Genomic DNA, 27951 nt, shown 5'->3' with positions numbered 1-27951 from the left:
GGGGCTTGTTTAAAACTCTTGCAAACGCGCTATTTCACGGGGCTCAGTACATCACACTGCGTTCATCACCCACTCTGGGCGGTGCCCACTCTGGGGAGCTAATTTGGAGGCGGCCGCGGGGACGCTGCAGGAAAGACAACTAAATGCATCCGATGAAGTGAGCTGTAGCTCACGAAAGCTTATGCTCAAATAAATGTGTTAGTCTCTAAGGTGCCACACGTCCTCCTTTTCTTTTTGCGAATACAGACTAACAGGGCTGCTACTCCGAAACGAAGTAAGCAGGCGAGGCAGGGTCTAACGAGCCGGTGCCCTGAATCACTTGCCCTAGGGGAACGACCAGAGAGTCTCCTCCAGGGCTGGGGCTTGCGCGGCCAAGTCTCCTTTACGCGGATCCTGAAAGAGCTTGTCGTCTTTTCCAACCACTACTGTTGTTTTGGCTTTATTGCGATCCCCAGCGGCAACGAGCCTGCCCGGAGCGCGGCTCCCAGGCCTGCCATGCCCACGCCACGCTCCCAGCCCGGCCCCGGCTACACACTCAAGCGGCGGGGAAGCCTGCGCCAGCGGCAAGCGGACACCTTCCCCGCTCATTGGACAGCGCCGCCGGCCCCGCCTCCACCGCCGGGGCGATTCGTTCCCCAGCTCAGCCTCCCCGCTCTAGCTTGCCGCTCCTCTGAGGCCGGCTGCGGCTGCCACTCACTTTGAGGGACGGCCCGCTCTCCCGGCTCCGGCTCCGGCCCCGCCCCAGTGGATATTATTGGAGTGTGGCGCGGACGGCCGGGCTGCAGTCGGAGACTCGCAGGCAGCAAATACGGTGTGCGGGAAACGCATAGGCAAGAGGAGCCGGCAGCCGTGGGAGAGAGAGAGAGAGAGAGAGAGAGAGCGAGCGAGCGAGCTCCATGCCAAGGCAAAAATAAAACACATAGCAGAGCAAACCCTTTAATCCCCAGCGAGCGAGTAGCAGCAGGGATCGTACAGTAAATATAACAAATATCCTGCTCCTGCATCATGGTTTTTCAAACTAGGCTCCCTTCTTGGATTATTGTATGCTTCCTCTGGCTGTTTCGCTTTGCACACACGGGGGAGGCACAGGCTGCAAAAGAAGGTAAGGTGATGAGAAGACAAAGTTTGGGCTTATTTATTGCCGTGCGCACACATTGCAATGTTTCAGCGTAGGGTCTATTGCACGCTGCATGCAGCCCCGTCCCCTCGTGAAGCAGCTTCTTACTGAGGTGGGGGAGAGGCATCCACCACGGGCAGTGTGTGTGCGAAAGAGGGAGGTCGGGACAAACGGCATTTCATTTAAGGAATTGGGTTTTGCGAGGCAGTGCACTTGAAGAGCTGATGTATTGGGGAGGGGGCCAGTGCAGGGGATGCTGTCTATTGAATTGTTGATGGTACTAATAGTATTACTACTAGTAAGGTGAGGATAAGAATTCCCCCTTCACCCCCCCCCCCCCCGGGGGAAAGCTACTGTAGTTTGTCAGGGGCACGCAACCCGAGTGCCACAGCCAGGACTGCACCGGAGTTTCACGACTCTGGGCGCCCCCCAAAGGGATGGGGGGGGGGGACTGTCTGTTAGTCCCCCAGGCAATCATAAGCTAGCTAATAAAGTCCGCTTCTCCGTTTCCTACTGATGCGGGCCTGCAGGTCTCAGAAGCCGCTGGGATTGAGACGTTACGGGGAAAGGTGTGGCATAGATCGTGTTGGGGTACGATTATATGTATCCGAGGGATGGATCTATAGAATGCTATATACATGTATTATATTTGTGTATATTATCTAGTAATCTGCAGGCATCTCTGACTAGATGTATATAGACAGAGATTTTCTGTGCCATCTGCATATCACAAACAGGGCTTCATAAATCCCATCGCTCCAGCAGCAATCTATTTTACATAAAACAAACGCATAATATTTCCTACTAAAAGAGAGCACGGGCAATTTTCTATCCGAGATTAACATACAAACCAATTCAGAAAGTCAGTCCGGGCATTTCTTTTCGTAGGGGGTGGGGGGGGATCTAAAAAATGAGACCTTTTCACTCTGATAGTGTGGTATCAGTTTCCATCTTTGGGAAGAGGAGGCTTGGGGCTTTTCCCCTCTCCCAGATATGTCACTATTCGTCTCTGAACCATTGGCATAAAGGTAAAAGTACCTTTCTGAGCATCCCAATGCATCCGATGAAGTGAGCTGTAGCTCACGACAGCTTATGCTCAAATAAATTTGTTAGTCTCTAAGGTGCCACACGTCCTCCTTTTCTTTTTGCGAATACAGACTAACACGGCTGCTACTCTGAAACCTTTCTGAGCCTGTAGCTGGAGCTTTACAACTAAGCTCTCTCTCAATTAAGATGTTCTTTGTCCCTAATAGAAGAGAAAAAAAAACAAAACAAACCCACAACCCAAAGGCCCTTCCTGGACGGCATTTCCAAAGTTTATTGGAAGAGGTTTTCAAACTGGAATAATGAACTGACTCCTGGAAGGGCGAGAGAGGCTGCACGGGGGAGGCGAGCGGAAGCGAAGGGGAGCCGGGAGCTGGGCAGCGGCTTTGTGCGGGCTGCGTGGGGAGCGCGCTCGGGGCGGTGACATGCTGCTCGACGGGACAGAGTCCCACGTACGCCTCGAGTTTGCGTTTCCGCCTGTCGCGCCCAGCCGTTCGTGGGCTGTCGGCTGAGCTGACGGGGGGCGGCGGGGGGGGGGGGGGGGTCGGCAGGCAGGGAGGCATTTCGGATCCCTATGGCTGCTGGCCTGCTGCGGGCTCGGAAATCTGCTGCGCAAAAGTAACTTTCGTTGCCACTGGCCCGGCACCGTCTCTGGTGGTGAGAGAATCCGGCCCTCGGCAGGCCCCTGTTTCTCCGTCGGAAAGTAGCCAGGCAAAGGGGCTGGGGGGAAGGGAGGAGAGAGCCGAGAAGTCCCCAGAGGATGAATAGGCGCCTCAAGAGGGAGAGAAGGGGGTGGGGGTATCAGTGGGGCGACGGGAGTTTGCAGGGGCAGAGGGGACCCAGCCAGGCCGGGTGTGAAAAGCTGGGAAGAAAGGGATCCGGAGTGGGGGGGGGGGGGGAATTGAGCCCGGGTCCCGCCGGGGTCAGGGCGCGGGCTGGTTTACACGGGGCGGGGAGGTCGCGGCTTTCCAGCCCGTCGAGGAGTCGCAGCGGCGTGGCTCGGAGGTTATACGCAGGTTAAACACCACGTTTGACACAGCTCCCTCCTGCCTCCCGTGGGCTGCGGCTCATGGGCTGGGAAAGGCGGCTTCAGCCCTCAAGCGCCAGGGGGAAGATCCTGGCCCCGTTGAAGCCAAGGGGAGCCTTTGCCATTGACTTGAAGCGCGGGGGGGGGGGGGGCGACGGACACGATTGCGCCCGTGAGCTGGGCACGGAGATGCCCTGCCAGCGCGGACTGGCGGCATTTGAACCCCAGCCCCGAATGAGGGCCCCGGCGGTGCTTTAGGGGGAGACCTCAGCTCCCCGGAGAACACGCGTGGGTCCGGGGTGCGGAGGAGGCGAGAGGCTGCCCTTGGCTCTCCGCAAACGGCGCGCCCCTCCGGCGGGGTGCAGAGCCCGCCGGGGGAGTCCCCAGCTCGGGAGCTCAGCGCAAGGGGCACCAGGGGAGTGAATGATTCAGGCCGAAAAGGGCGGATTGAAGCCGCCCATTGACTTCCCCAGCAACTTTTCCCTCTCAGCTTTGTCTTGTGTCCGCTGTAACGCAGTGACCCAGGCAGACTCGCCTTTCTTCAAACCTGGGTAGCGTTGCTAGTCAGTTTCTGCAACAAGAAGTTGTTCCGAAGCTCAGCTCCTGCTCACTTTGAGCGCTGCCTACAAGAACTTCAGAGCTGCCTTGGGAAGTAAATGGAGAATGTTTCCCACCTCTTGGGGCAAGTGTCTTTATCTCAGAAACGGGACATGCTGGATCTGGTCTGTAACTGTGTAATAAAAAAGGCTGTCACCCACATAACTTTTAAAACCTAAGCCCGCACTAGGAAATTAGCATTTCATATAACATTTTACCTATTCACGGCATTGTACGAACGTCTGACTAGGAAAGATATTTCCCAGCAAGTTCTAGTGCAGTGAGGAGTACAACCTATGATTATGTAAAGGTCATCTGTGTGGCACTGGTTTTTCATAGTGCTTTTTTATGAAGAATTACTGCCAGATTACAACATGGTGTGGCCATCCACTATTGCATGGGCATGGTGACGAATGGGTTAAACTTGCGCTGTACCTAAATTTTTAGCTTATCAGCATTGTCCTTGATTAGCAAGCCAACACACGCACCATTAACTCTTCTTTAGATAGTTTTACTAGTTAAAGCCCCTTAGATAGTGAGATTAATTAATTAATTAAGAAGATTATGTAAAGAGAGAAGAGCAAATTTAATTGGTTAGCTCAAGCGTATGTTGGCTTACAGAAATGCAAGTTACAGTTTTATCTTTAACATATTTTAGCTATTCCTGTGTCAGCATGAACCTTTATGAAAAAAAGTGTGATCCTTCTACTAATGTTTTAAAAAACTATTATTTGAAATTATATTTGACATGGAGTCGAACAAAAGATATTGCTCAACCTAACAAAAAGCTAATTATACTGAAATCAAGTTTAAGAATTAAAGCAGAAGATCAAAATATATGTAACTACTTATTCATATACAACCTTTTACATTGGTATTGGTAGAGATGTAATAAATTTTTATAAATAAGATGTATATTATGGTTATTTGAAATTGAAATGTGTTTCTCTTTTGTTAAAAATAGAACAATTATTTGTTAAGCAGTAAATATGACTGTTTTTGTTCCAAAAATGTAGCATATATAGACAGATATAACATATATACAGATATAACATTAGGATTTATTTCTTTCCAGTTTACAAGATTATTTTTTAAAATGCAATCTAACAAGTTATTTCATAGAGTTGCTTAGAAATTTTAAGGTTAACTAATGTAAGTGCTTTTTAGAAATTTTGTGAAAATATATGCAATAATATATTCTGAGATTTAAGACTATCATTAAATATAATCTCAAGATAATAGTTAACAAAATATCAATTGGGGGAAAATATGATTTCCCCCAATATGTAATAAAGTGGACATTTTATATTTATATTTAACAATTTGTTTATTGGACTAAGATTGAGAAGTCTGCATTAAATACTTTTACCAGCAAATCACATCTAATTAACAGCTTTGTATATCAGAACTTTTTAGAAGTCTCATTGGATGTGTATAAACATATGAAAATATTTACTTAATAAAATGTTGCACAAGAATTTGTCCTAACTAATATGCGTGTTCAATATTTTGAAAATGCATGATGCTACATTCACAAAGCCTTATTTTGTGGAAGCTTATTTGTCATATATTGACTTATTTAAATTAAGTCTCATAAATATTAAGGGACCATCTTTCCTTGTGCATTACCCTTGACTTCAGATTGGGGATTCAAGAAGGATGTGTCCAACAGTGTCCAAATCAGTCTGGACAATGTTGAAATATTGCTGAATTTCATTTTAAAAAAATCCTAATTTTAATGAAAATTACATGGGAAATATCCTTTGTAAGAAGGCGCAAGAGGAACAGATATTTACGATTAAACGTTAGAATTTTTATGACACTTAGATAATAAGATGGTAAGTATAAATATGTAGACAGGCATAGACAAAGATGCAGTAAAAAAATAAGATTTAAATATTTCTGCTTAATAAAAAATGTGAATATCATACCTTAAATAATATCAAAACTTTTCTAATTACAAACATGCATATTGTGGTGAATATACATAATATATTTATTCCTTTATTAAATAATTTTGACTGATAAAAAGAAAATTTTATATACATTCTTGTTGAATTTCATCACAAAGTTTTTGATTTAGTTTTTTTAAATTATTAAGTTCTTTAATACAGAGTGGATACTTTTTCTCTTGCAGTAATATTGCTGGACTCTAAAGCACAACAGACAGATTTGGAGTGGATTTCCTTTCCTCCCAATGGGGTAAGTACTCAAAACAAACAAACAAAAAAGCCCATCCTCCAAACATTGCTGGGGGTCTCATCGAGAGAAATTTTTAAACATGCTTTAAACAAGCTGGTATTCCCCAAATTTCCCTCAGTAATCATAGTGAGTGTTTACAGCTCTTAAGTTTCTGTTGTGAAAAGAAGCATACCTCAAGTTACAGTGTACAAAAGCAAGCTAATTACAAGGAAGAGTCTCTTCAGTAACTCACCTAAACCCCTTTATTAGCTTTATGCTTTGTAGTGTAATCCTGTGTGGTGTACTAGAAGGCTTTGTGTTCTTGTGACACTGTATTTTAAATATATTTTTCTTTTTTAGAAGCATTGTAGGCAACAAATATATTTGTATATGGAAACTGCCTCAGAGCACGTTATTTGATACTTTCCAAATAAACAGTGATAAGAAATTTATATACAATATATTTGTTGTAATTGAATAGCATAGTATGAAGTGCTCTAAAATATAAATGTCTTTATTAGAGTTAGGTCTAAACCAAAACCCAGACCTGAGCATCCCCAAATTTTAAGGAGTTTGAAATCTGGCTCTAAGTCCAAATTTTGTGGCTTGGGCCTAGTTCTCATTTATATACTGCAAATCCTTTTAGAACAAATGCATCCCAAGATGTTCTATGAAAACTTATCAACATGCAAATACATCATTACACAAATGATAAACTTAGGACATCCTATGCTAATTGCCATGCTTATTGTCTATTAAAAAGTTATCGAATAGCTCTGTCTTCAGCTCTTAATTAGAAATTGTGAAAAAACACATCTCTCATCTCTTGAGGAAGAACATTTCAAGAGAGGAGATATGGCCAGTTGTATTTACCTTAGCGGATCCTACAAACCTGAAGTCATGTGAGTGGTTCTTACTCCTGGAAGCCATCTCATTGACTTTGTTGGGGCTACTCGCATGAATAAGGGCTTGCGAGATCAGGCCCTTAATCTTCAGCGCCTTACGAAATCTGGGGCCAGAAGAGCGTGACATGTGAGTGAGGATATAAAAGTGAAACAAATCCTTTAAATAAGAAGAATGAAAATCTGAAAGTGTCTTAGTTTAAAAGCAAGATCGTAAAATCAGTACAAGCACAAACTGGAAAGAGTCTGAAGACGTGAGAAACTACATAATGTGAGCCTAATGCTTAAGATGGATAATAACTTTGGCATTAGCATTTTGCATTGATTGAAGCCTTTTAATAGAGGTGTCTGAAAGATTAGTTAGAAGAGAATTGCAGTAGTCTAGCCTGGAGGTAATAAAAGTATGAACTTTGCCAATGTATTTGAGGATGAAAGGTGGAAACATAGTTGACTAATATTGTACAAATGGTAAAAAGATGACTTTGTAAGGTTAGAAATATGGATTCAAAGGAACATTGAGAATCTAAAAAAATAATCGTCAGTGAGGATGGCTAAAAAATAGTTTCCTATAAACTAACAAAAAAATCACAATTTATTAATGGTGTTTAAAATTAAAAATATAGTACAATTTTTTGTTAAATTCAGCTGCATTTAATTCTCCCCTATGTAGTACAAATATCATGAAAACATGCACAAATAGAGGAGAGAAACCAATACATCATCGTATGCTTGTTAAATTTCAGTGGCAAATGTACTCTTTGGCTCCGAGTGGCATGAAACATGTTTTAAATAACTAGGCATGAAACATGGCATGAAACGTTTTAAATAAAGGAATTAACATGTAGTATGGTGTAGGTATACAATATGTATTAGCGGGAGAGAACTTCATGTATTTCACTCATATATATATATATAACAATGGGATAAAGAGAAATAAAAAAAGTTAAGTGTCTGAAAAGTCAAATATAGTGTTCAAATCATTCCAAGACGATTTTTTAAGAAGTAGTTTTTAAATATGGTAGACAAATACAATTATGTTCCGAAATATGTATAATGTGTACCTATCGAGGGGAGGAAGTTTGAACTCTTTCAGAGGAATGTTTGAGTAGTACAGCTATTACTACTGAAATTTTTCAGATAAACCTAAAAAGAAATGCATATAAACTATCCTTGTGATCTTCCCCGTGGTTTTAGAAAGATCGGTAAGGTGAGATGATGGGTGTTAGCATAAGAGATGATCTCTACTGGATTGTTTTTTTTCCATCCAAAGGAGTAATCTGAGCACCTCCAAGATTAATTATATTGGTGTGGTAGGATTTTAACACTCATGGAATCTCTGGCTCTTCTTCTGGTTTGTCTTACCCTACCCAATGCAGAGTTTTGTATTTTTATGGTTATTTTGGAGGATTTGGGGGAGGGAAGAAAGGAATGCAGATGATCAGTTGTCTGTATTCTGCTCTTTGAATACGCTAGCGTAACTCATTTGACTTCAAAGGTGTTACACTATTGTAATTTTGGAATATCTGAGAGCAGGATCTCAATCATGATGGGAAAACTGCTTACATGAGATAAAACATAAAATACTCAAAATGAAACTGAGTGTGAGAGCAGCAGAATGAAACTCTTAGAGTGAACTTAGGCTTTGAGCCCTTTTTGTGAACTGTTTTTTATATTGCAGTAATGCCAAAAACCCTGCTCCATGGCCGTGTTTCTCTTTTGTTGTTGTTGTTTTTTTGCTAACCTTATCAATACTAGTCCATACAGGAAAAAAAAATCTTGGTAGTTAAAATCTACTAAATGTATAATGAAGATAAGCTTTCTTCCTTTCTAAAGAATATTAGGTTTTAAAATGTAATAATTTGTTAACTTTAGAAACATTTCATAATATTTTACTATAAGCTAATACCAGATGTATGGTACCATATATACTATATCTATAGTAATTGAAATACTTTGAAATGCATTTTGATATTTACAACTTCTATATATTTCAAAACTTACAGCCATAATATATTTTGTGGTAATAACTTCCAGCATCAGTTCATCAACATTTACTTTTCTTGGAGTAGTGGAGCAACATTAAATGATCTCATTTGCTGTCAAGTAGGCTCCTGAAGTATTGCATGCTGCATGACTTTTGGTCTGGGAAACCAATGTCTGTTCGTGTTTGCCTTCCCTGCCTGACAACTAGTAACAGCACATTCTTTAGGTGTTCAGTCCTGGCAGGTGCTGTGTGCTCTAGCCAATCCAATAAAGCACATGCTTAATGTTAAGCACATGAGTTGTTCCACTGATGTTAAGCATGTTGTTAAGTGCTTTGTTGAAATGGTCTGAGCACTTAGAGGGATTGAGCTCTAGTTGGCTGTGTTATTAGACACCATTTAACTAATTGAACTCTTTAAAAGATTCCCATTTTATTGAAGTTGTAATTTCTGCTATGAATTGAGCACTGCAATACATTTATAAAAGGTGTAAGAGCCAGATTCTGCTTTTAGTTATACCTGTTATACCTGGGTAAATCTGGAATAAGGGTCTAACCTTAGCCCAACTGATGTCAGTGGGAGTTTTGATGTTGACTTCAGTAGGTCTAGGATTTGTTTCCAACTTTGTAAAGACAGTGGAATTATTGTGCATTTACCATTTTAGCGCCTAGATACCATAGTGACTGAGAAATGAAAAAAGAAGGAAAGCAGGCCCTGAACTTGCAGATCCTTATTCAAATGATTAGCCTTTGTTCAAGTATGTAACCCCATTGACTTCAAATGAAATCCCATTGTAGTGAGATGAGATTATTTTACCATTGGTCAGAGAACCTATTCATATGAGTAGCGGTTTGCAGGATCAGGTTTGTAGCTTGTAAATGGGAGATGAAAATGGCCCTAAATGCATAAAGTGACAAAACAGCTGGAAATGTCATCTTCATGATTTCTTTTTTTCTCCATTTTCAATTTTTTTTCCCTGCAAAATGTGATGATGATCATAATAATGGTAATAAATTAAAGTGTAAAAATAATAATTTCAAATGCAGAGTAGTAACTAATAAAGAGTCCGGGCTTTATTGAGTCAGGGCTCATTGCTTGTGCACCAAAAAGTGCCACTGAGGTTTAGGTATACAAGGACTGTAAGATTAAGGGCTCTCAGTTTCTGAGACTTCTTTGTTGATTGTAGATTCATTTCTAGCAGCAAATCATTGACCACCTTCTTCATTCCTTGCTTACCTAAAATTCTGATTGACGTAAGAGAATGTAGGACTGAACTCCAACTATAAGCAGTATTTGAGTATATTGTACAGTACTTTCTAAAACTTGTAATTAATGTAACTGTAAACTGTTGTAATATGAATAATATATTTTGAAGGTTATTTACTTGCTAAAATACATGGAACACAAACTAGAACACCATTAAAATTTGTGCTTTTCTTACACAAAACGTTAGCATTTTAATAGTACTCCACTATTTTTTATGAGGCTTCACTGTTTACAAAGAAGGAAGACCAGATCTGTGTCAGAGTATTTTTATATATGTACGGATTTAGTACAGCAGTAAAATGCTGTCTTGTATTAATAACTGTTTGTTGTTGTTTTAGTGGGAAGAAATTAGTGGACTGGATGAAAATTACACTCCTATACGAACATACCAGGTATGCCAGGTCATGGAACCTAACCAAAATAACTGGCTTCGGACTAACTGGATTGCAAAAGGCAATGCACAAAGGATTTTTGTAGAACTGAAATTCACTCTGAGGGATTGTAACAGTCTTCCTGGAGTACTGGGGACATGTAAAGAAACTTTTAACTTATATTATTATGAAACAGACTACGACACTGGCAGGAATATCCGAGAAAATCAGTATGTAAAAATAGACACCATTGCAGCAGATGAAAGTTTTACCCAAGGTGACCTTGGGGAGAGAAAAATGAAACTTAACACAGAGGTGAGAGAGATTGGACCTTTGTCCAAGAAAGGATTTTATCTTGCATTTCAAGATGTAGGTGCCTGCATTGCTTTGGTTTCTGTTAAAGTCTACTACAAAAAATGCTGGTCTATTATTGAAAACTTAGCTATTTTTCCAGATACAGTGACTGGCTCAGAGTTTTCCTCTCTAGTTGAGGTACGAGGAACTTGTGTCAGCAGCGCAGAAGAGGAGGCTGATAACTCTCCTAGGATGCACTGTAGTGCAGAAGGAGAATGGTTAGTGCCTATTGGAAAGTGTATCTGCAAAGCTGGGTACCAGCAAAAAGGAGACACTTGTGAACGTGAGTAAACCTACACTTTTAATAATATCCTACAATAGCAGTTGGGTTCTACAGTCACATTTCTCTTGTCTTTGCATCAAAATATGTTATCAAGCCCATACTAATACTTTGAGCATTTGAATCTATACTCTTCATACTGGCTAACTTAAATCAATCAGCTCTTTCAGGAATGGAAGTCAACATTTGCATATCGTATTTTCAGATATAAAACAGGCATTTCAGAGCAAAGTTTAATGTAAATACAGTTGCAGAAATTACAGTTCACCCAGAAATAAGCTCAGAATGACAGTCAATGTAGTTTTTCGTAATGCTACTGAACAGATTGTATCTTGCTAAGAAGACCTTATTAACGTTCTTGTCTGTGAGCATTATATAAACTACTTGCTGTTGTTCCATATGTTTTGTGACAGAAAATTATAAGGAAAATAAAACTCGGGATATATGGAATTTGTGCTAAAGCATGTTTATTAATGTATAGCACATACTCCAAATGAAAACTGAGCTACAAAGTTTTGAATCTGCATTTCATTCTCACTCCTGTGCAAATGCAAATTTATTTTAAATCTGTTTCTTTCAAACAGAATATATCAAAATATTGAGTGGCAGAATTTCAGTCTATTTTTTACATAAAATTAATTCAGCTAGAATCTTAAAAATAAAATTTTTGGGTTATTTATGGATTACATTGGGACTAGTTAAATTAGCAGCAAATCCAAGACTTTTTATTTTGTATTTTCAGTATGTAGTTCATCTGGTAGTGTTAGGTTATTGGAAAGCAGTTACGCTTCTGAGTAACACATAGGATTAACATTTTCATTCTGGCTAGTGAATAAAAATCTCAACGTAGTTTGCTTTTTGTAAACAATCTCTTTAGGTCTTGATGCTGTCACCTGTATTCATAAACTTACTCTGCAAGTAAATGGGGCTACTTGGGTACAAAGGCAATTCTGAGCATAAGTGTGACGCAATCAGGCTGTTTTGTTTACAGCGAAGGTTCTAGGATACTAGGTACTTTGTATAGTGAGTAATGGTTTCAAATATATTTAACACAGAAACTGATGTGCCATCAGACTTTTCTTGTAGCATATGATAGAAACATACTTATCTGTTTGTAGTGCTGCAGAAAAAATGATATAAAAATAAATGTGAAAGTGAGAAAAAACCAAAAAGTAAAACCATTACAGGCATTGAAAAATCAAGGGAGTGACGTATATCTGACTTATTTGGGGGTTTGTCTAAGACTAAACGCTGCAGTCAATGAGTTTAATGAGAGTTTTGTTTGTGTAAAGATTGAAAAAGGACTGTAGAATTTGGCTCATACTGAAAGGAAGAAAGCAAGCAGTGTCTGATCCTGAATCCTTAGTCCTCAGGAAATTCACATGATTGCCTTCAGCAGGGGTTTACAATGGAAGATTTGGTACATAGTTGGAGTGTGTGGAGTTGGTCTGGGATCTTTCCAGCACTCTTTCAGCATTGTGGGGGAAGGGCTGAGTTTCTACCGTGTGGAGGGTGATCTCATTAAGAGTTATAATGTGAAAACTGCCCACAAAAATCATTTCAATACGGTGTGTCTAGGTTCTGTTAAAAGTATTAAAATAATTTTGCCCCCATCATAGCACATTCTGAAACCTTCAAAGGTTTTCTCTGGAGACACTGACCTTTTTTTTATAGCATCTTAGTTAACTCACAGTTGATGTGAACCATGGTTAGGTCTATAATTACAATACTAATTTTCTTTGACTTTCAGTAAAGGAGAGAAAGTGCCCATCCAAAGGGAAAGCAGGGGTAAAAGGGGAGGGGGAAGGGAATCAGTGTTTGGTAATTGGAATTCAAGTAAATTGTTTATTAAATAGGCTTCTTAATTTCTAACCACAGCGACGTTGATGAAGGAATTAAACGATAACTTGTACTTGAGTTCATTTGCAAGAACGTTGCCCATTTTTGGCTCGCTTCCAGAGCAATTGCTAAGAGAATACGCAACTCTGGAAGCAGTCCAGAGGCACATTGATAGGATTTCTCCACTTTTCTTTCAGTGATCTTGTTAAGAGTTTGAAAACAAACTCTGGCTCCATATTGAGGCAAGTTAATACATTGAGGCGAGAGAGAGGGTGGGAGGCAGCCACTCACCGAATGAATGCTGTTACCAGCTTGAAGTCCAAATGATTTGGGTGACTCTGTGGCTCTGTAGTAGTTGCATTCTGTGATACTTGTTAAGATTCTCTGCACTTGAAGATGTTATTAAGTATGATCAACTATATAGTGACTGATAATGCAGCTGACATACTGATACTGTCACTGTTTTTGTGACAGATATTGAAAGAAACTTATCAGAATGCTGACACTAATGCAAGTGGCTATCTGTTACTGTCAAACTTTGAAACAGATCAAGCAGAAGCAGGTCGGTGCATGCCTCCTTAATCCAAAGCTTTTGTGGTCCTTCTTAAGGGCTCAAAGCTGCAAAAACCAGGCATTCTGCATTGACTTCATGCTAGTAAGCACTGGACATAAGACCCTGTCTTGATGGGTGAAAAAGATATATCTTTTTTTCCTTTAATCATGGTAGCTCATGGAGTTAATTTAACACCGTTGAAACCCTGCTAAGATGCAGGCTAACGTGTCTGAAGATGTATTAGTTGGCTGGGTTGTAGCCAAGGAGGATGGTTGGTGAGAGCATAGGCTACAACATAGTCATCTAATACATCTTCAGATGTGTTAGCCAGCATCCTAATAGGGCTTTTCGATTGTGTTACACTAACTTATTTGAGCTACACTGGTTGAAAAAGTCATCTTTTTTGTCTCTCATGACATCCCCAATGAGTAAGTATTTGCAGGACCTTAAGAAACAACGTTTATCTTTTAATTTTAATTTAGACAAATTTCACTCCCAATATGTTGGCAGAGGATATTTGTGTCATGTAAACAAATACTTTGCAAATAGTAGTAACTGATAGTACTTATCAAAGATTAAATATTAAACTTGGGCACTAGTTTTTCCCTTGTGTTCTCTCTCCAGTACCAAATCTTTTAATGTGTATCCATATGTAAATGTCCTCATTTTGGATGTACATTGAATTATTCACATAATAAATGTGCATTCTATTAGCATCTAGATGCATAAACCAAGTTAGGGCTACACTGTGCTAGGTACTGCACAGACGTATAATAGAAACTGTCTCTGCCCCCAAAGAATGTACAGTCCTAGTTTAAGGCAAGCCATAACAGCTAGGTGAAATGAAGTGTGTGTGGGGGGTGGGGGGGGAGGAGGGAGTAGTAGTAATAACATAGGCCACGTCTACACTACCTGCTGGATCGGCGGGTAGTGATCAATTGATCGGGGATCGATTTATCACGTCTAGTGTAGATACAATAAATCAATCCCCAATCGTTCTGCTTTTGACTCCGGAACTCCACCAGGGCGAGACGTGGAAGCGGAGTTGACGGGGGAGTGGCGGCCATCAATCCAGTGCTGCGAGGACGCAAAGTAAGTGATTCTAATTCGATCTAAGGTACATCGACTTCAGCTACGCTATTCTCTTAGCTGAAGTAGCATATCTTAGATCGATTCCCCCCGCAGTGTAGACCAGGCCATAGTCTTAGCCTTAGAAAGCTTACATTCTAGGGCTTGATCCTGACAGTGCTTAGGAAATGGTGAGCCCCTAAAACATCCACAGACATACTGTTTCTGCTACTGTAAAAATGAATGGAAATGTTAGCACTCGGGAGCACTACACAGGACCCATTCCTGCAATTCTCACATAGCCTATGACCTGTGCAGTGGGAATTTCACCTATTTTGCCTATACAAGGACCGCATTTGGGATAATATTTGAATAACTGTGGTTTGGGGGAAAGGAGGGAAATTCTTTGTAAAGTCCTACTATAATCAACTTTCCATATGTTTCACATTATTTTAAAGAGAAACTATACCCATTTGCTCCTGAGCAGCAGTATGATATTTCAGAAGGTAGGAAGCACCTTTCAACATGAATGAACTGAAAAAATGTAGATGAAAATTAATTTGGCACCACGTCTGAAAATTCAGATTTCTGGAGTAAGCCAAACAGGTACAGTTTACTCTTATCTGCTTTGTAATACTATGTGCATTAGAAGAACACAACAGAATACAATTTGCTTATCCAAAAAATGGGAGAGGGCTACAACTTGTTATGGAATGCATGTCACTGAAGTGAAGGGTACTTGCAACATGCTACGAACTGCTACAGGAACTACTGATTTTTTTTGGGACATAAACTTTTGGTGCTAGTAAATGTGACTTGACAGAGAGGTCCAGCCTACGAGATATGTTATATATGACAAATTTGCGATATGTCATTTTTAGTTACATTTTCAGGCGTATTCCACTTCAGAATAATTTTTCTGATCAGTCTGTGTTAACACTGAGCTTATGTCCTAGCTTACTGTTAGGAGGGACTGTACTGCTGGAGGAGCCGGCTTCTGAGACTTAAAGATTGGCCATTAAAAATCTCATAACACTTCTAATAAGAGTAGATTGTATGAACTGTAAATCAATGCAGAATTTGGCCCAGGATGTCTATCTGAAGAGTTGTGGCTAACCTGCAGTTTGGGGTAATTATCTCTCATCTACCTAAATTCCATGCTGTTTCAGTTTTCCCTGTTCCTCTTCCTTTGCACTGCTGCAAAGGCTCATACAGAGCCAAACCTTTCAAGTCCCTTGCTGGAGTAGAGCAAGTAAGGTTGGATCCCGTCTCCCTCCCAGTACTCCCAGGCACAGAGCTGTATTAGGTGGGGCATTTCAGTGTGGGGAGGAGGTGTGCTTGGAACACAATGCACTAGCTGTTCTCACCCGTCTATGGTGTGACTTCAAGCAAGCTGTAGCTAAGGCAGAGCACAGGCAATTTGTAACTGGCTCTCTGATGGCCTCTCTCCTTTCTGCACTCAGCAAAAGCTGGATGCGGCAGACTCTGCCCCATGTTCTTTTTAAAGTGTTCTGTAATGTTTTTGTGCACTGTTAAACAGTTGCTGGTTTGGTCCCCAGATGTGACTCTATTTCAGTGGTGGATGCTTCTGTGTATATCAGTTTGTGAAGAATTATGCAGGGTTTAAAAAATGTGGCTGATACCTACTTGCTGGAGGATGAGAAAGGTAAGTGCAGGGCTCTGACCTCCTGCCATCCCCAGCTGTTCAGAGAGGAGCTGGAATTTACATGGGCTTTTCTGAAGATGCTGCTTAGGGACACCATGTTTTTATATTAGTCTTTGGCTAAAAAGTTACTCTAAATTTGAAGCTCCATCCCCTTTCAGTTGCTAGAAGGTAAAAGGATACTGGTTTGTTTTTCTTTTCCAGAGTGTTCTGGCAGCCATTCATGGAGTGGCTAGGTAGGAGAGTGTTTCTCTGCCCTCTATCTCTTCCACAGCATCCTAGCTGTTATGGAGACAAGGGTTTTTTACTACTCTGCTACATCCTTCTGGTCTAACTGAAGGTGGAATGGGTCTTCAGTACTGTCCTGCTCCTCTAGCCTTTTGGGTGCTTTGAGTAGAGGAAGGAAGGGGGAAGAATTTTATTCTATTTTACTACTTCTCCAGCCTTCTCCTGCTCTTCTTTAACCCTCCCCACTCAGAATTCCATGCTTTCCTAAGTTAAAGGAGGGAGAGGGAGTCTTGCTTGTGGTCAGTGGGTGATAGGTCCCCAACACCACCACCCTTTCAGTCACTCAACTACTTACTTACAGGCTATCCCAGGCCTGTTAAGCTGCAAGGCATAGATAGGAGGTTCCCTGAAGCATTTCTCTATGATATCTGCCCCTGAAACTGGCTACTCACCAAAATCCCAGATCCTCAGAATCAATGTAGCCCATTTTACCAATTTTACCGTAAACTACCGCTCCTGCATAACACACAGCACTTGCAATGAAACAAAAGTAAGCTTATTTAAGAAAGAATAGAGATTCCATTAGAAACGAGAGAGTGATGGGAACAAATGGTTACAGTACAAAACAAAATCATAAAACGCAAACTATACCTACACCTATGAAATAGTTCTTTCCTGTCTAGTAGGAACAGGGGAAAATAATAAGCTTCTTCCCCCGCCCCCCAAGTTCAGTCTGTTGCAGAGCTCACCGGCTTCACAGGAACCAGAGTCCAGCCTTTCACAAAAAATACCTCTGCACAACAAAATGTCTGATCGGTGAATGGATTCAGAGTGCCTCTCCTCACTATGTTATACTGAAAGTCTTTTGTCTTTATTCATAGGCAGGGCGACCCCTGTCTGTTATAATGTTTCTTTTTTGTTTCCAAGTGGTGTTGATTGTTGACAGGGGGATTCTGGTGGTTTTCCATTGACTGTTGTGTGATGGGGCAGTGGTAGACAATTGAACCTTGCACTATGTTGTTACTGGCTAACCGGGGAGGGAGGAAGGCAACTCCCTCCTGCTTGAATAGGACATCACCAAGAAAAAAATCACTGCATGGTGACTCCCTTTAACTTTGAGCCCTTAGGACCATAAACTACAATATAGTTACATTATTCCTTCAATATTACCCTTACATAATGCCATGATTATGAACAAGCTTTCAACAGAGACCTTACATGTTACTCTTTGTGGACAATTATGCTGTGAGCAATGTATTTGATGTAATGAGTTTGTCATGTCTGAGATGAGATCTGTTTGCAAAGAACGGGGGATCCTTTGTCAAGAAACCTGTGCCAGAGAAACCTTCCCTGAATAATCAAAATCAGGTATAAATCCAGATTTGTGTTTAGTTGTTGATCAAATGCTGAATATGTTTTTAAACTATGAGGATCTCCAAAGTACTCCCATTGCTGTTCAGCTTTGAGATCTGCACATTGGGGATACATACTTTTGATGTTTTCCTGAGCCTTTTCCTGCACTGTTTCCCCGAGGCTTTCCTCCTTCCCGCTCTAATCCGGAAAGTAGCCACGGGCTCCCTCACTGCAGCCCTTTCTGGTGACAGCTTCCTGGCTTTTTACTAGCCCTGTCTGTTTCTTCTCAGCTGAGCTCCTTCATAAATCAGGGATTACTTAGGCCACCTGATTCTCCTCAAGTGTGGCCTATCTGCTTAGTTGGCCCTGGTCAGTCTCATTAACCTTTTCCAGGCTAGTGTGGAGTGAATACCACATCACAAAAAGAAAAGGAGTACTTGTGGCACCTTAGAGACGAACAAATTTATTTGAGCATAAGCTTTCGTGAGCTACAGCTCACTTCATCGGATGCATTTGGTGGAAAATACAGTGGGGAGATTTATATACACACACAGAGAACATGAAACAATGTGTTTTATCATACACACTGTAAGGAGAGTGATCACTTAAGATGAGCCATCACCAGCAGCAGGGGCGGGAAAGGAGGAAAACCTTTCATGGTGACAAGCAAGGTAGGCTAATTCCAGCAGTTAACAAGAATATCAGAGGAACAGTGGGGTGGGGGGGGGTGGGAGGGAGAAATACCATGGGGAAATAGTTTTACTTTGTGTAATGACTCATCCATTCCCAGTCTCTATTCAAGTTTAAGTTAATTGTATCCAGTTTGCAAATTAATTCCAATTCAGCAGTCTCTCATTGGAGTCTGTTTTTGAAGTTTTTTTGTTGAAGGATAGCCACCCTCAGGTCTGTAATCAAGTGACAGGAGAGATTGAAGTGTTCTCCGACTGGTTTTTGAATGTTATAATTCTTGACGTCTGATTTGTGTCCATTTATTCTTTTACCTAGAGACTGTCCAGTTTGACCAATGTACATGGCAGAGGGGCATTGCTAGCACATGATGGCATATATCACATTGGTAGATGCGCAGGTGAACGAGCCTCTGATAGTGTGGCTGATGTGATTAGGCCCTATGATGGTGTCCCCTGAATAGATATGTAGACAGAGGTGGCAACGTTGACCTGAGGGTGGCTATCCTTCAACAAAAAAACTTCAAAAACAGACTCCAAGGAGAAACTGCTGAATTGGAATTAATTTGCAAACTGGATACAATTAACTTAGGCTTGAATAGCGACTGGGAATGGATGAGTCATTACACAAAGTAAAACTATTTCCCCATGTTATTTCTCCCCCCATCCCACCCCCTACTGTTCCTCAGATGTTCTTATTAACTGCTGGAAATGGCCTACCTTGCTTGTCACCATGAAAGGTTTTCCTCCTGTCCCGTCCCTGCTGCTGGTGATGGCTCATCTTAAGTGATCACTCTCCTTACAGTATGTATGATAAAACCCATTGTTTCATGTTCTCTGTGTGTGTATATAAATCTCCCCACTGTATTTTCCACCAAATGCATCCGATGAAGTGAGCTGTAGCTCACGAAAGCTTATGCTCACATAAATTTGTTCGTCTCTAAGGTGCCACAAGTACTCCTTTTTGCGAATACATACTAACACGGCTGCTACTCTGGTACCCCATCACAGATGCCCAGAAAAATGGGAGTTAAATGTGAGGACTTCCCAGGCTAAAGAATTTTAGCTTTAGAGTGAGCAATTACAAACTTGATGCTCACCTCATAAAATATAGAATTCTGATTCACTGGATAAAATGATTTCTGTTTTCACTTTTTACATTTATTTAGAGTGATCAATGAGTGAGCTAGGGTGAGGGAGACAGGGTGTGTGTGTGGTAATAATGGGGCTAGAAGGAGCTGCAAGCCAGGAGGAAGGCAGCAACAGAGAGGCTGCAGAAGTGTGGGGAGCAGATAGTAGTTGTTTTTGTGTTTTCTCAGGAGGAATGGGGGAGCATGTGTATATATAAGACCTCTGTCACTTTGGAATCCAAGTGCGGATAAATGTGTAACTGTGTTTGGGTAAATTATTTTTGAAATAAAGATGGGGCAGTGGGGGAGTAATAGGGATTTATGGAAACAAAAAAGAAAAGATGGAGGAGGTGGTATTTGTTAAAGTGAGTCCATACCTGTTATGTGTGGCACAGGAGTTGAAGACAACAGAAGTTCCATGTGCAAAGTTTTTGCATGATTGGGCTAGTGTTTTTAGAGTTTTGTTGTATTTCAGAGCTTCAACAGTGTATGACATGAAATCATGTTTTCACTTTGTCCCAGCTGTCAGTTCATTAGTATTGATTAGCTCAGGCATTCTAAGAATACCTGGCTCTTATTACCTGAGAAATCATGGACGTTTTCTTTCTTTGATCTTTATCTGGGCCTGCAGTTGCTATTGTTTTATTACCACTGAAGATTTTTAGAGTAAAAAATCAGTTATTGCTCCCTCACTTTAGGCATTAATAATATATGATTTAAATGTTTTCCCTCCATTCTGCAAGCCCTGTACTGCAGTGGTAGTCTGGTTTATTTAAAACTAAGATGTTCAGAGAGTGTGAATGTATATTCACTTTACCTGAAATACTATGAATTAAACTATTTTAAACTACCGTGTCTGCAAAAGGCAAACTGGAAGTTTTTAAGTTGATTCCCTTACTGAAATATTTCAATAGCTTTTATAAATTGAATAATTTTGTTTTACATTTTATTCTTCTGTACATATTAGAACTCATGCTTTTTAAATATACCTTATTAATCAGAACTAAATTTTTGTTGAGATCAGAAGAGAACTAAGAACAAAACCTGGATTTAAAAAAAAATCTAATGTCGGTTCAAGGGCTCATAATAAATGTGAGAGACCCCATCACTCATGTAATTGGAGAAACTTCATCTTTGCCATTGTAAGTCTTCACTAAAATATGGTGTTATGATTAACTTTTTCATGAAGCCCAAGAAACAATGGCCAGCTCCTATATATAATTCAGTGTTACCTGTCATTTAATTCCCTGATGTGACCTGCTGTTTGCAAGAGTTTCCTTACCAGACAATGAGTGAACTACCCAACTTCTCCTTTGGCCTTGAGCTGGTGCAGTGAAGGTGGAAACAACATGATTCATAGATTCTATGGCCAGAAGGGACTACTGTGTGACCACCTAGTCTGACCACCTGTATAACTCACGCCATAGAACTTCCCCAAAATAATTCCTACAGAATATCTTTTTTTTTAAAAAAGCATTCTATCTTGATTTAAAAACGTTCAGTGATGGAGAATCCACTATGACCCTGGGTAAATTTTTCCAATGGTTAATTACTCTCACTGTTACAGATTTATACCTTATTGCATAGAGATATTTTGAGAGCTGTGTTGTTCTGAGTTTAACATACACATAGAATTTCATTGATAATTTAACAGCTCACTAATTATTAAAGTTTACATCTCATTCAGGAGCTTTCATTCCCTCATAATTCAAACTCCTTTAATTGTCCATGACTGTCATTGAAAGCATTTAGTCTCTTAAGGCAGTAAAATGATTTTCTTAGTGTGTATGTGTATGTGTGAGAGAGAGACCCTCTTTCTCTTTCTTTCTGTTGTAGTTTATAACAGAAAAGTGTTCTCCGAACTTTTCCTCTCAGGACCCTCTTCAGACATGTGCCAAACATGGCAAAATCTGCCCAGAGCTTAAGGGGGCTCTTTTTGCAGGGCAGAAGAGCATTTTTTTAAACCTTTCCACCAGCAACTGCTTGTGCCTCTGCTTGAACCTCTGTAGTACAAAAATGTTGCCCAACGCATTGAACAAATGACCAACAGTTGGGAAAATATACTCATGGCTTCTTGATGACATTATGATTCCCTCATGGAGGTAATTTATTATATCCTTTGAGCAATAATTTTCCTCATACAGTAAAAGCTTCTGTCTTTGGGCCTAAATCTAATCTCACGTCTAGTGGACTAAACTAGAACAGCCCTACTAAAGGCAAAGAAGTGTAAAACTGGTGTAAGTCAAATCAGACTTTGACTCAGTTTTTTTTTACAGCCCCTATGTATTTGTGTGGGTAGCCTCATTGACTTCATTGGAACAATTTATGAGGGTAAAATTAGGCACATGCATAAATGTTTGCAGGACTGGAACTTAATATTGTGGTTTTTTGTCTTACATGTACTGCAGCTGTAGTAATCCTCTGCTGCTGATTCTGTTTTAGATTATACTTCATGTGATCTTTTTAGATAATAGCAGATCTACTGCAATAATAGCATCAGCCATCTTGAATGAACAGGTAACTATTATTTAACATTACTACCAATTGTTATAGTTTCTGGTGCTTCATATTTACTTCAAAATGTGTTTTATGAGAGCTAGGTTATTGTTAATTTTTTTTGTTTTTACGCAGAATATTACTGTGCATATCTCCTGGTGCATAAGAGTACCACAGATGGTGTGACAAGGGGGGAGTAAATGTTACGGTCAGATTTTCAAAACTTGATTTTTGAAATTGTGCACTCAATTAACATTGTGTAATTTTTACTTGAACAATTTTAGAGAGAAATTTTAAAAAGTAATCCCAAAATATTTCCAATGGATTTTTTTTGCCATATATGGTGCAGCTACAGTGGGCCATAATGATTTTTTTTTTGAGGACATTGGAGTTTTGGGTGTATAATGCCCAATCCTACAAACTCTGTATTTAAAGAAATGTAATGATGGGTCAACTTACTGCGGTGTCTACACTGTGCTATGTTGATGGGAGAGCTCTCCTGTTGACGTAGTTTATGCCTCTCATTGAGTCAGATTACAGAAGTCGATGGGAGAGCGCACAGCCATTGACTTAGCATTTCTTAACCAGACTCGCTAAATCTGTGCTGCTGTATCAGTGGCAGTGACACCAATTTAGCGCCGTAATGAAGACAAGCCCTTAGCCATTACCCTCCTATCAGTAGGAGTAGATATAGATTGATAGGGTAAACTCCTGACCCCAATGACTGACATTTTTGCCATTGACTTCAATGGGCCAGGATTTCACCTCTAGATTTTTAGGGCTAGAGGGGACTATTACAGGGATCGGCAACCTTTGGCACACTGGCCGTGGGTCGCCACTCCAGACCAATGGGGGCTGCGGGAAGTGGCGTGGGCCGAGGCATGTAGTGGGAGCTGCGATCGGCCAAACCTGCGGACGCAGCAGGTAAACAAACTAGCCCGCCCGGGGACTTACCCTGGCAGGCCGTGTGCTAAAGATTGCCGATCCCTGGACTATTAAGTTCTAGTCTGACCTTCTGCATAACACAGGACAACGTCAAGTCTAATGTCCTGCATCAAGCCTATAACTTTGGGTTGAGTTAAAGTATATATCAGGGATCGGCAACCTTTGGCATGCGGCCCGTCAGGGAAATCCGCTGGAGGGCCGGGATGGTTTGTTTATCTGCCGCATATGCAGGTTCAGCTGATTGCAGCTTCCACTGGCCATGGTTTGCTGTTCCAGGCCAATGGGGGCTGTGGAAAGTGGCAGTCAGTACATTGCTTGGCCCACACTGCTTCCCACAGCCCCCATTGGCCTGGAACGGCGAACCACGGCTAGTGGGAGCTGTGATCGGCTGAACCTGTGGACACTGCAGGTAAACAAATCATCCCGGCCCACCAGAAGATTTCCCTGATGGGTTGCCTGCCAAAGGTTGCCGATCCCTGGTATATATCTTGGAAAGACATCCCATGTTTTAAAGACTTCAAGTAATGTAATATCCCATGTCCTTAGGTAAATTGTTCCAGTGGTTAATTACCTTTACTGTTAAAAGTTTGCACTTTATCTCTAGTTTGAGTTTGTCTGGCTTTGGCTTCCAGCCATTTGACCTTGTTTTCCCTCTCTCTGCTAAAGTAAAGAGCTCTGTACTATTACAAATGTTATCCAAATGTAGGTATATATAGATTGTGATCAAGTCACCTCTTAACTTTCTCTTTGATAAACTTTATAATTGACAGGTTTCAGAGTAGCAGCCGTGTTAGTCTGTATCCGTGAAAAGAACGGGAGTACTTGTGGCACCTTAGAGACTAACAAGTTTATTTGAGCATAAGCTTTTGTGGGCTACAGCCCACTTAATCGGATGCATGCAGTGGAAAATACAGGAGGAAGAGAACATGAAACAATGGGTGTTACCATACACACTATAATGACAGTGATCAGTTAAGGTGAGCTATTACCAGCAGGAGAGGAAAAAAAAACCTTTTGTAGTGATAATCAGGATGGGCCATAATTGAGCTTTCACTGTAAGGCAAGTTTTCCAGACCTTGAATCATTCTGGTAGCTTTTTTCTGAATCCTTTCCAGTATGTCAACTGAGGCACCAGAACTGGCATAGAGTTCTAGTAATTGTCTCTCTAATGTATGACCTTTGCCATGGAAGTCAAAGCTAGCAAAGGCCTTGGCCCGATATTTAGAAGTATTTAGATGCCTAAAGATACGGAAGTCAATGGGAGTTAGGCACCTAGCCACTTTTGAAAATCCCACTAAGTGTCTGTTTTTATCTTTAGTTGCTTAAATTCTTTAAAAATCTGGCCCTAAGTGCACCTAAAGCTGATGTTTTCAATTTGGCCATATACCGTCCTATTTGTACAGCTATGTAATATTAACAATACTTATTCCAGACTGGATTTTTTCATTTATTTCTTAAAAGCTCCCCTTTCTTTTTTTGTAAAGCTCTCACATGCTCTGACTTGTTTTAATGTTTCTTTCTTAATTGCTGATGAGATATTTTAGAACATGATCCGTCAGCCATTTAATTAAAGTTGTATGTTAGAGCTGGTCATAGTCTTTCAAGTTTCAAAATTTCAACAACATTTGTTGCTGGGTTTTGCCAAAGAATGGGATTGGACAGTTTTCATATTTTTTATTTGTTTTGTTTTGTTTTGTTTTGACAAGCTATATTGGTTGTGTATTATTATGCGTCTGACCCCTATGCAGTAGAATTAAACACTGATTTTTTTTCATACTGAGCGTACTGTCACTAGAAAATATTCTGAGTGTTAACATTACTTATTTTCATGTTTGCTATATATGAACAATATATTTGTAACATTCAAATGGAAAATAAAAATGATGTCAGGTTGCTCTTGGAACTAGGGGGAATTATTATTATTATTTATTATTATTTTTTGCAAGATTTAGAAAGTGGCATTGCTATTTTAACTGGCAGCAAATTCCAACATTCTGTACTGTCAGCTACTAATTAACTCACCTGTAGAATTTTCAGCCAGATCCAACCTGCAGCTTCTTGGGAGACGAAAAAGTATCCTATATATTTAAAATCTTAAGGAAGATAGAAAATATTGTCTTGGCCATGAACACGATATTCTATTGATGAAACATGAATATGCCTTTTCATTCCACTCACTTTTGCCTCTCATTAGTTATATAAGGATATATATAAGGATGTCATTGGCTGAATACAGAGGGATACTCTTCGGCCTTCCAGGGATCATGGTCTGTCAGTTGTTTCAATGTGTCAATTAAAGTGAATCTGTTTATCTTTAAAAAGAAAAGGAGTACTTGTGGCACCTTAGAGACTAACAAATTTATTAGAGCATAAGCTTTCGTGAGCTTTCATGAAATGCATCCGATGAAGTGAGCTGTAGCTCACGAAAGCTTATGCTCTAATAAATTTGTTAGTCTCTAAGGTGCCACAAGTACTCCTTTTCTTTTTGCGAATACAGACTAACACGGCTGCTACTCTGAAACCTGTTTATCTTTGTGACTGGTCTAATGTAAAAAAAAAAAGAAAAAAAAAGTCTTGTCAGTGAGATTGCTAGTGAATTGGGACAAGAAAAATGAAGAAAAGTGGAAGAATAATGTCTTTCTAACGTGTTTTTTTGGAGTGAGAGGGGAGGAGTGACATAATTCCTTTTGATCTTTAGTTTAAAGATTTCCTATCATAAGTACAGCGTTGCAGAGACACAGTATTATGTGTTAGAATGATTTAAAAATGCATATTCAGAAGTCTGAGATTTAAGCTTGTATAACACAAGCTGAGACAAGGTTGCCTTGTTAGAAAATAAAAACATTCATGTTCACAATAGTTCAAATTAAATATGAATCTTTTAACACAGACTTTTCTTTTTTCTCTCTCCTAATACAGCAGGTAGATGAAAACACAATCTAAATTTTCCCTGATCAAGCCACACGTTTAAAGTCCACCATTTTAAGGAGATATAGGTATATTTAAGCAATGACAAAGGTATTCATCATTCATTAACATTCAGTAGATAGCTGACTGCCAGTTGCCAGTCAAAATGATGTCTGGGTGAGTATTGACATTGATTGATGGACATGCTCTGAGAATATGCACAAACAGGCAGCTTAGGTCATTTGAACACATAAAAACCACTGTAGCTGGGCTCCACAGACACAAAAAGACTCTTTGCTTGGGCTTTCCTTTCTTTCTAAAGCATCCCAGAGTATCTGAGATTCATATGATTTGATAAGGTAAACCTTCTTACTCCCTTGTGCAGGTGTACAATATAAGTGACTTGAAGCTGTGGAGTGCTATATAGGCACTACATTTTTGTTATTAGCATTTTCATGCATCTTAACACTTGGTAAAGTCCACTGGCAAAGTGCTCATATTTTGACTTGCACTACGTGACCAAGGTTAAATAGAAAGTGGGCTGTTTTCATTTGTGCCAATTGCAAATCACATCAGCATGATTACATGACAGATAGGATCTAGCAAGATGTTTGTGACCATGCCTCTTTGCGCCTGGCTAGGGACCTACATTGGCCATGATGGAAATGGCATAGGGGTTGTTACACTGGCTGTACTGCACTGGAGGACCAATCTTTTTCTGTCTGGCTACACTGTTTGTAGGATCACTTTGAACCACCAGTGAAGTACACAACAGATGTAGCACAGCCCAAAATCTGGGGCAATGTATGTAAGTGTTTGTGAGAGGCTGTTTCCACAGCGTGTGTAGGAACATAAGTATTGCTGTGTTGGACCATCCGGTCCATTATCTTTTCTGTGGCAGTGGCCGTCTGTGGATGATTCAGAAGAAGGTGCAAGAACCCTGTAAATCTTTCCTCCTCCCTGAAGCATTCTCTTTAACTCTATTCTTTTCATGTTCTTGTACCATGGCCATAACTATGGTCTCAGAATGCCGGAGGGTTTAAATCTCTAATAATGTTTTCTATCCTATCTAACATAACTGTGGATAGTCCCATTCATCTAAATGCTTACCACTTTTTGTGACTCCTACTAAGCTCTTGGCCTCAATGCTATTTGTGTCAACAAGTTCTACAAGGTAATTTAGTGTTTGTGTGGGGGAGATAAACCTGTTTTTACTTACACATTTGTAGCCTTTCAGTTTGATTGCAAACAGTATAAAATAGAATTCTACTGTGTGGACAAATTTCTATACATACAGTTATGAGATTAATAGCAAGTCCTTTATTTTTTGCTATTTTCTGTCTGTGAAATTAATTTGTCTAGCCATTATGTCTGGTATCAAGACAAACATATTGTTCCTGATGGTCGCAAAATTACAATGGTTGTTTCTTGGCTTATCAGCACTTTATGAGATATGAAAGGGTTAAACTCTCCAGGCAAACCACATATCTCTTTCCTTAAAATGCCATTGGGAAACTGAGATAAATGGTGAAACATTTTCTGTGTTGACATGATGTTCGCCTGTCCGATTGCATCCTTCCCAACAGACAGCAGAGAAGCAATTACAGAAAAAGACATCTGTGCCAAGGTTTGGCTAGCCAAAAAGGGCAAGCTCTCGTGTTTAAAAGGTATAGAATTCAATCGACAAAAATGTCTGGACCTGTTAGCACCAATAAAGCTGAAGGCCACTGGGAAGCTCAGAGAGGGTCTTTTGTTATGGAGAGAGAAAGGAGGCTGAAACTGTGACACTTAGGGAGGAATAGGGTCAGCTGGTATGATCATCCATCTTCCGCTGTGGCAGCTTTTTGTCAGCTTCTTACCCTGCTCAGCAGAGGATCTAAACACCTCTATTGTTGACAACAGCCAATTCTCAGCCAAGTGTAAATGAAGTTAATATTCACTGACCTTATGCATAGCCAATGA

At 40.4% G+C, this 27951-nt stretch overlaps 1 protein-coding gene across 4 annotated transcripts in view; it reads left to right on the top strand.

Moving 5' to 3' along the window:
* Nucleotides 1-711: 711 nt before the first annotated feature.
* The window catches only part of EPHA7 (EPH receptor A7), a 169471-nt gene continuing 142231 nt past the window's right edge, over nt 712-27951 (top strand). The window contains exons 1-3 of one of the 4 annotated variants that reach the window (XM_038395248.2): nt 712-1102; nt 5923-5987; nt 10455-11124. In XM_038395248.2, the coding sequence (XP_038251176.1) occupies nt 1006-1102; nt 5923-5987; nt 10455-11124 (832 nt within the window). In that variant the 5' untranslated portion in view covers nt 712-1005. The remainder of the gene's footprint in view (nt 1103-5922; nt 5988-10454; nt 11125-27951) is intronic. The other 3 variants (XM_038395247.2, XM_038395251.2, XM_043510664.1) reach the window with 3 other exon arrangements.

Source organism: Dermochelys coriacea, chromosome 3 (assembly GCF_009764565.3).
Source record: "Dermochelys coriacea isolate rDerCor1 chromosome 3, rDerCor1.pri.v4, whole genome shotgun sequence".
Taxonomy (NCBI): Eukaryota; Metazoa; Chordata; order Testudines; family Dermochelyidae; genus Dermochelys; species Dermochelys coriacea.
Note: the sequence above shows the minus strand (reverse complement) of the source record. Positions and strands in the feature narration are given on the sequence as shown.